This window comes from Penicillium paradoxum, assembly GCF_028828445.1.
Source record: "Penicillium paradoxum strain IBT 22861 chromosome Unknown utg000007l_segment0_segment0, whole genome shotgun sequence".
NCBI lineage: Eukaryota > Fungi > Ascomycota > Eurotiomycetes > Eurotiales > Aspergillaceae > Penicillium > Penicillium paradoxum.
The window spans coordinates 5,980,688-5,991,123 of record NW_026643185.1 but is presented as its reverse complement, the minus strand read 5'-3'; the positions used below and the strand labels follow the sequence as shown (position 1 = coordinate 5,991,123).

The following is a 10,436-nucleotide window of genomic DNA, read 5'->3' as shown; positions in this document are numbered from 1 at the left end:
AGAAGCGGATAAAAAATATCCTAAAGAGACTATAGATATATAATAAAGATATATAAAAGTTTATTACTAAAAAATAGGATAAAAAGTAATATAGCTAATACTCTCTAAAGGTATAATATAATAACTACCTATATTAGATAAATAATCTCTAAGATACGTCTATATCTTTACTACTATATATATAATTTAGCCTAAAAAGACGCCTAAAGCTAATCTATAACCTAATTTATTAATAAAACCTATATTAAAGGGGGCGGAGGGGATAGGGGAGGTAAAGAGAGTATAGCGTAAGAAAGACTAAAAAGTATAACTATACCTATATAGATATCTCGAGTTAAAGTATTCTATATACCTTAAAACCCTTATATAATTATAAGGAACGATATATTCTACGCGGGGGTAGTATAGGGCGCTAAGATATAAGTATTAGCTTAAGCGTTAAACTTAGAATCGACCTAAGGAACGTTAATAACCGCTAATATAAGTAGAGATCTATACTTACTATTATATAAAACTACTACTTCTTTATATAATAGTTATATTAGGGAGTATTAACGTTAATCCTACTAGGTAGAGGGATATATATATACCTTAGATTATATCTAAGATAGTCTATATAATACCGATACTATATACTTATAGGGTTAGTAGGAGAGATAATAGCTAGAGAAATATAATTATTAATAGAGGTATATATTATACTTACGACCGGAGGAAAGGGAGCTACTATAATAAGTCGAAATAACCTATAGTAAGAAAGGCGAAGCGACGAAAAAGCTATAGTCAAAGGACGAGGAAGTATAGGAAGAAGAAAGCTATAACTCGAAGAGAGATAAGTGAAAAATATATAAAGAACTTAGATTATACGCGACGAAGAGAGATAACGCTTAAAGCTCTAAGTCTAGCTATACCTTCTACTATAAAGATAAATTACCCTCTTTTAGATAGCTAGATATATATACTATTTTCGAACCCTCCCTACCTTAACTATAAGAGACCCTCGACCCCCGACCCTTAGCTACGAGGACGTAACTCTTTAAGGAGGGGGAAAATGTTACGACCCTCTACTAGGAGAGTGCCTTATAGGCTAGATCCCGCCTAGTCCTATAACCTAGAACCCGTAACCTAGTAAGGGTAGTATAACCCCCCGCTAGAGACCGCACTAGGGAGACTAAGTCCTACCGGGTTAGGTAACCTAGTCCTATAACCCGCTAAAGGTTATCTATATAGAGACTACTAGGGGAACTTAGCTCTTTAGCGATTAGTTTATAAATATACTAGTACCCTACTATTCCTTCACTCTAGTTCTATATTACCTACTAGGACCCGCTAGCACGCTAGTCCTAATATTTTTACTAGATTTTTACTAGACTTTTACTAGACTTTTACTAGATTTTTACTAGATTTTTACTAGATTTTTACTAGATTTTATATAAGGGCTTACTTACTTTATACTCTATAAGTCTATAAACTAATTAATATAAAGCTAATATCTTAGTCTATTTAATTTATTATCTCTAATCTCTATCTACTATTTTTAATTATAAATTATAATATTACTCTTTTACTTTCTTTACTATATTTATATCTATATCTTAAAGCTAGTAATCTAATTTTGTATTATTCTTTTATAAGAGAGAGACTAATAATATCTTATATCTATTAGTTTAACTATCTACTCCCTTCTTAAGCTATTCTATAATTAATAAAAGTTTTAGATATCTAATTAAACTACCTCTAATTCTACTTTCTCTTTAGTATATTAGTCTAGATCGAAAGAAGGTATTTATCCTCTATAACTAAATAATATATACTAAATAGGTAGATTAGTAGCTATAAACTAACTTTAGTTAGAAAAGTAAATTTAAATAGGACTTAGCTTATAATATAGAGGTTTAGTAAAACTACTATTAAATTATATATAGTATAAATAGTATACTAAAGATTATATATAAATACTATAGAAAAGTATTAGAATATCCTTATTTAACTATACTAGGTTATAATATAACTAAAATATATTATTATAATATATCTATAATATAAAAATATCTTAAAACTACTATATATATATATCTTAAAGATAGAAAGAAATCTAAGATTATAAAGTTCCTTTAAAAAAAGGTATATCTATTATTATATATAAAGTTTAATAATACTAATAGATTCTAATTCTTTTACTATCTAAAAAGATCCTTTAATATAGAATAGACCTTTCTTATAAAAAGATTAAAAGAAAGATATCCTATAATTTCTTACCTTAAATCGCTTACTTTTTTACCTAATTAAATACTTAACCTTTAAATATATAATTACTAAGACCTACTTAACTTTATTTAACTTATTAATTCTATTATTTAATACTATTTACTATTAGTTAGAGAGTATAATTAAAGACTAATATTAATATATTCTATAGTTACTATCTCTTAGATTAAAGATATTAATTATATTTAACTATTAGATATCTCTTTTTTTATAGATATTTATAGCTATTATTAGCTATTTTATTAATTCTAATTAGGTTTACTATAAGATACTTCTTAGTTTTAAGCCTTTTTATAGTATATATACTAAAGTAAATCTAAGTACTATTCTATTAAATATTTTACTTAAGTATAATCTTAAGAATAAAGTATTTAGTTTAATAATAGATAATATCTCTAATAATAAAACTTTAGTAGACTCTTTTTAGTAAACTTTCTCTAATAATATTATTATTATCTAAATTCTCTATTTTATCTATATTATCTAATTAAGCTTAAATTAGCTTCTTAATTATATTAAGATAGCTTTATTAAATAATTTAGTTAAGATAAAATAGATAGAGAAGTAATTAAGACTAATTTATATAAATATATAATATTAAAAATATAATATCTTAGTTACCTTAAATAAGATTCGCTATCTTATTATCTATATTAATATTAATTCTTAGTATTAAGAGATATTTATAGTCTTTAGATAATCTTAATAAAATTAGTACTAATCTAAAATATATAAATCTATTAGAACTTAATATTTCTTATATTTTATTAAGTATTATAATTATAGCCTTTTTTTATCTTATTTTATTAAGAATATAACTATAAAGAGCTTCTACTTTATAGTAAAGAATAGCGTTAAGTTTATTATCTTCTTTATATTACTAAACTATTTTTTAACTATACTATTTAGCTTTCTAAGACCTAAGATATTATAGTATATTATATTTTTAAGGTTTATAATAAATTATTTTACTAATTTAAAAATTTAATAACCTAGCTCTAATATAAGTAGGTTTTTATTAAGGTAACTATTTATTAAGGTAGTACTTATTAACTAGGTGAATAATAATACGAGAGGGATACGTAGTTAGAGTGAGGGGTATTTGATTCTATATTAGTTATAAGACTAAATCTTACCTTCTCTATCCCTCTAAGTGTCTTCCTTTTATAATTTAGGTTCCCCGCTTCTCGGAACCGGATTATATTAGTTCTATCCCGATATCGTAGGGTATTCGGAGGGGTCTTCTCTATCTAAGAGAAAGGGAGCCTAAGGTAAAATAGTATAATAAAGAAATACTATAATAGTTTTATAGAAAAAAAATATACTATAAGTACTAAAAGCTAAGTATATAAAACTTAATAAGTATTACTCTTAGACTAATAATATTTAAGGATATATATATATAATTAGTATTATACTTATATTTATAAATAAGTTTAAATTCTTTTTAATTAGTAACTAAGACTAAAAATAATATAATATATATTAAAAATTATTTTAAGAAGCTTTAATTCTATATTAAGAGAAACTTCTCTCTACTAACTAAAAGGTAAGAAGCTTATAGCTTATTACTTATTTAAGTATAAAACTAGATAAGATATTAGATAAAAGTAAAATACCCTTTTAAGTAGTCTTAGATAAAATAACTTAATATCTTAATAATAGTAAGTCTAAATCTTATTTATATATTAAAAATTTATTTACTTAAATAGATATTATCTATATTAGTCTATTTATATTCTAAAAAGAAAACTATATTTATTTTTTAGTAATTACCGCTTTTATTTATAATATACTCTTTTTTTAATAACTAATATAAATATTAAATATCTATTTAATACTATTTAAGATATTTATTATTACTATTATAATAGAATAAAATCCTATACTATTAAAGATTTAATAATATTTCTTTATATAACTAGATTTAATATAAAAGAGTAAGAACTAAGATTTTTAGAGAAATTCTTTTTCTAAGAAGAAATTAAGGTTATAAAGGAAGAGAGAGAGAAAAAGCTTAAGATTATTAAGATTAAACTAATTAGTAATATAGAGAAGTAAGAGGATAGTATCTAAGAGGATAATACTTCTTTAATTAATATTAATATTAATTCTAGGCCTAATTTACTAATACTTTCTAAAATAACCTAGATATAAAGCTTAAAAGGAAAGCGGAAAAATTAAAAAGATAATAATTATATATATTTAAATTAAATATTAATTATTAATATATTATTTATCTACTAATATTATAATATTAATATTCCTAGACTTACTAAAAAATAATTCTATATAAAAAATAATTATACCTATTAGGGATTATAAAGTAAATACTTAAATATATAGGGAAAATCTATATAAGTTATAAATCCTATAATTTAAAGTATTTATATTATTTATAACCTAACTTAAGGCCCTAACGACCTAGCCGGGTCGAAGGCTATAACCCGGACCTAACCCTAGTGCGAAGGTATAGCCCTAAAACCTAACCTAAGTTAGGTTGGGTCCGGGTTAGGTTAGGTTTTTTCTAGGTTCTGCGGAAGTCTACTAATAGCTATCCTACGTTAGAAGACGAATATATAGGATAAACTAAACTTCCGGTATACCGATCTCTTACTCCGATATCTTAATATAATATTCATTTTAGACGCCTTTTCTTATAAGAAGAATGCACTACCGTTTCGATACGTAAAGTGCTAACGGGTATTACGTATAAAGATTCGTGTCTATTTAACCCCTATGACCATAATTCCAGGCGTAGTGACTGAAACCATGAAGCCTCGGAGACAAACGGCGAAAGGATACTATCAATCCAAAGGGACCAGTCGTCATCCCATCGTAAAGCACAGACGGCTAAGCAATATTCCCAATATCCTGGATACCATCCAGACTTTTCCCAATCAATTATCACGAGGCGTGAACCTTCTTGGTCTTGATGAATTTTCTCGCATAGGATGATATTTTTCCTTTGCAAATCACCGTGGGTGAATGTCGCTTTGTGGCCCTTGAAAATAAAAGGAAAGCACCTTCGAAGATATTCCGCTCTGTAGAGTGGGCCTCCGTTGTAGGTGTACTTTCGTAACATTGCTTCGTTGAGGTCTTCTTCAGAGTAAAAAGGACCGTTCACCAATGGATCTGGCTCGTGTGTCCAAAATATCTCATCCAGAAGTCGTCTTTGGTCGAAACTGCCAAAGTACTTTGGGGATGGAAGCTGGCGCAAGTCATCAAAGTATCTCCGTAGGTCTTTCAGTATTTCTTCTTTCTCTGGTGTTGTAAGTTGCGGCCATGCTGAAAGAAGTGTTTGACCGAGAATGCGCTCCATGACAATGAAATTTTTGCCTGTCCCTGGGTCCGAATAGAGGGCGAAGACCCGCGGGACAGGGATGTTTGTTTTCTCCCGAACAAACAACATATTTTCTCCTTCAATGAGATTGACACCCAGTCCGAATTTCACAACAAAATGCTGGCCTACTCCGACTATTCTTCGTCCTCCATATTCCATGGATATGTCCGGGGCGTTCTCGATTTCGGTATCGGTGGGTAGCGGGCAAGGCAAGTCAGTTGCATAGAACGGAATTTCAAATGATGTCTTCATCATCGCTCAACATCGGTCAGTTGGTAGACTGAGGGGTAGACTGAAGGGTAGGGAGGTGGCAACGAAGAGAGTGACAGCTGTTTTCATTCATCAGGACAATGATGCAAACACCCTACATGTGTACGTTTGTTTGTCTTCATCACGTGGTAGCCGCCCGCCGGTGATGAGACCCCAGTAGCCGTCTTCCAACGTAGGATAGCCCCACCCCCTTTGGGGGTTTGGGTCTATCACCCTCAAAAGAAATTAACTCTTAAAAGAAGATTCTGCGATCAGGTACTCTTTGTATGGTAGTACCATATAAAAGGTACCTTACACAAGATATCCTAAAAGCTTGAGATTTCTCAACCCTCAAACCGGCTAGAGGGGAAATAAAAATACGAATGTAAATTATAAGTATACTTTAATCAATTTATCATTTTGTGCTATACGAGACTAAAGGGTTCATCCTGAACAATGTCGCCATCCACAAAATCTATACAGAAATTTCAAATGCCCAATATATCTTTACCAACTCATGGTACTATACTATAGTTGATCCAAATAAAGTAAAATCATATTTAAACAAGGTATATGAAATTAAAATCTCCTAAGCTACCATGGGGAATCAGAGGACCTCAAATATGCGATATCCAACACTGAGGTACCTTTTGTATGGTAACACCATATAAAAAGTACCTGATTTCAGAATCTTCTTTTAAGAGTTAATTTCTTTTGAGGGTGATAGACCCAAACCCCCAAAGGGGGTAGGGCTATCGCGAAGACGGATACGATTTGAGTTCAGCAATATAGTAGAGTCGGATCCGAGAGATGCAGTATGTAGTGGTACTAGAATAAGCCATTCAGGCCATTACACGGTCCTTGAGGTGTAATTTATTATATGAATCTGAGAGCAAAATAAAGGGGGCTCCCATATGCTGGTTTAGCAATTGATGTCTTAGGAACCAGGAAGCGGTCGGTGTTGAATGAAACCAACGACGCTAGAAAGATTCTTTTCCACTTTTACCGACAAATTGTTCCAAACGTATAGGCAACACACAGCTGTAGGATATAGGGGATACTTTATACTACGTTGCGCACATAATCGAGGCTAATATCTTCGCCACAATAGAAAGCCATACTTGACTATCGACCAGGTATCCAGGCCTTTAGGTGATTGAATTTGACATCGGCTGCTTACATACTGAGATACAAAAGCTTGTCTAGCCATTATTAATCCCGATGCATATTCAGTTACTCCAGCATCGTCCCTAGATTTATTTCTTGAGAGTTACTATAGGCACCCCTTTTTACTACGGGCACCCCTCCCGCTAAACCCTTTACGATTTCCTTCTAGCTGGCCACTGCCCTTACCACCCCCCGTATTACTAATCTGGTTCCCCCCTAGTATTACCTATTATCATCACATGACTAAATTACTACCCTTATCCCCCAGAAATATTATATTCCTACATTCGCTTAATTTTATAAAGCTATTCTATAGTCGTTTAGGTTCATAAAGCTATTCTAAACTATAGGGTACTAGATAGAGATTATATAGATATAATATTTTTAATCCAATTAAAATAGCTAATACTAATCTAGGTCACAAATAAAGCCAAAAATTACTAATTTCCGTAGAAATAAGGGTGTAGAGTTTTCGAAAAGGGGGGTTATATAACCTCAAAATAGATACTGATTTTCAAAAGTAGTACTAAACGACTATTTAGCTCCTAGTGTATATACGCCTACTACGTAAGGTATAATACTTATCCTACTATCTAATTATACCTACTCCGTACTAACTTTAGGTATAGTATATAGTTTACCCTTAATATAGAGCCCCCTATACCTAGTCTCCCTAATACTACGCCCCCCTTTTAAATCGTCGAAACCGCTACGCTATCTATTAAGGAGTCCTAAAAGTAGGCGCTTAAAACCCTTAACTAGTGGGCTCTTCTACTAGGCTTCTTAGTTATAATAATACGTAGTAAGCCTCGCGTAATATAGTTCGAGTATAACCTTAGTCGTAGTTATCGCACTAATCGAGCCTTAGTGATACGGAAACGTCTATACTAGAGCCGCTTAATAGGCTATATATTTATTAGGAGACTTCGGCTTATCGCGAGTAATATATAGTAGCTAGAGATCGCTAATACTAGCTATAATTATAGTTTAGTTACGTCCTCTACTTCTATTATTACTTACTAAGTTAAAACTAAGTATATACTATCTACTATTAAGAGTTAGATAGCTAACTAGATATCGACTTATTAGATTACGGGTATAATATAGGAAGAGGTAGAGTTATAAGGGCGATAGTCTTACTTACGGCCCCGTAATATTACTAATCGGCGGGCTAAGATAAAGCTTTAACGGTTAGCTAGACGTACCCTAATATAGGTACTTCTTATAGATCTCCCTAAAGATAGTAGCTAGATTATTCGATATAAGGTTAACACCGTTAATAACTCCCTTACTACCCTCTTTATAGTCTATAAAACTAGTCTCTAGCTCCTACGTGCTAATCTATATATCCTATAGATAGACTATACGTATAAAACTAATAAATAGAAGATACCCCTTCTTAATATTATAGGGGCTTCTTTAGTTAGGAGGACCTTTTATATCGTATATAGCTTCCTTACTAGCGAGAAGGAAGCTTTATATTATAGGGTCCTCTACTAGTTAAGGGAGATCTATACTACTATTTATATAGGAGCTAGTATACTAATACTAGCTTATGCTACTATAGCTAAGTCCCCTAATCTCCCTATAACTAATCTCCCTATAACTAAGCTTCCTATAACTAAGCTTCCTATAACTAAGCTTCCTATAACTAAGCTTCTTATAACTAAGCTTCCTACGATAATTCCCTAAGCCTAGCTAGAAAGCCTCTATCTAATACACTTTACGTTAATATATAATTTTCCGCTAGGGCCTATACCCCCTATTATACTTCCTTAAAATAGTCCACTAACTATTTTAACGGATAAGGAGTAGGCTATTCGTAATACTATCGGAAGGGTAAGATAATCTATTATTATAATATCTAGTTTACTAATAATCCTATATCTAATAGGCTTTCCTAGCTACGAATATAATACTATACTCCTAGTATATAACCTATAATATCGAGTGCTACGCTAGGCCTTATATCCGTCGCTAAGTCCTTCGGGTTTTAGCCGAAAAGGCTAATAACTTTACTAGATCTACTACCGAAGAGATTTAACGTAAGATTACTATATAATAGGCTATAATAAAGGGTGACTAGTATTAAATCGTCTTCGTACGGGAGGTTTACGAGATAGAGACTTAATAGGCTACTTTTAAAGAGAAGTATTAATACTTCCTAGCTCTACTATAATATATTAATAGAGAGTAGATTCGTAGTTATAGCCCCTATTTCTTACGGTACTATACCCGTAGGTTTTTATATCTTAATAAGACTTTAACCTTATAGATAGAAGCCGTATACCGCTATCTTAAACTCGATATCTAAACTAGAACTAAGGATCTCTTAGCTCTTAGTACTAAGTTTAAACGTACGACTAAGCGACTTACTACTTAGATCTACTAGGAGCTTACTATATAACGGGGGGTATAGAAGATTAGTAGTAGTATATTATTTACTAAAGTTAAGACTTTAGTTACTACCTATATAATTAAAAAGGTATAAGTAGTATTTAATTACTATCTACCCGCTAATAATAATAAGCCTATAATTCTACTAATATACTTAGGCGAGTCTATAAATACTTAGGGGTATCTATATATTTACTATATTAATAAAGCCTAGGTAAGAGGTTAGAGCTTTACCTAGGCTTAATTCTATCTATAGTATTAGATCTAAATAACACTAAAGGCTAGTTACTATAGGGTACTCGAGCTCTAGATATAAAACCCCTTAGTTATACGAGGACGTAGTCGGCTAATAATATCCTTATAGTAGTCCTTATAGTAGTCCTTATAATAGTCCTCGTAGTAGTCCTCGTAGTAGTCCTTTATCCCGCTATTATAGGTATTATAGCGTTTTAAAAACTTAGTCCGCCGGGAGCTATTATAATTTAAGATTATACGCGTATAGGAAGAAGAAATTATCCGATAATTAGGATAGCGGAGACCGGTAAATCAAAGGTATAATAATAATTAGACTATATAGGGGGAGATAACTAAGTCTAATAATTAGATCGCGGTTAGCGGTATCATAACTAGGAGAGTTAGGGGACGGGGTAGGGAGAGAGGTAGGGGACGAGGCAGAGCTTAGTGAGATTTATATCTAATTTATATAGTAAAGAATGACAGAGTTTAATATTTAAGGGGTTCTAAGCTAGTAGGGGCACTAGGAGCTAAATAGTCGTTTTACACTACTTTTAAAAATCAGTATCTATTTTAAGGTCATATAATCATCCCCTTCGAAAACTCTATACCCTCATTTTCACCTAGATTAGCACCCTACACCCTCATTTCTACGGGACTACGGGAATAGCTTCATGAAATTAAGCGAATGTGGGAATATGATATTTCTAGGGGATAAGGGCAGTAATTTAATCATATGATGATAATAGGTAATACTGGGGGGGAACCAGATCAGTAA

The 10,436-nt window shown here is 31.2% G+C and overlaps 1 protein-coding gene across 1 annotated transcript; it reads right to left on the bottom strand.

The window, feature by feature from the left end:
- Positions 1-5,005: 5,005 nt before the first annotated feature.
- On the bottom strand, positions 5,006-5,863 carry N7457_009699 (aminoglycoside phosphotransferase family protein; the record flags this gene model as incomplete). The annotated part of the gene is made up of 1 exon (XM_057180742.1): positions 5,006-5,863. One exon carries the CDS (start codon positions 5,861-5,863, stop codon positions 5,006-5,008), a length of 858 nt encoding a protein of 285 aa, XP_057029128.1.
- Between the last annotated feature and the right edge of the window lie 4,573 nt (positions 5,864-10,436).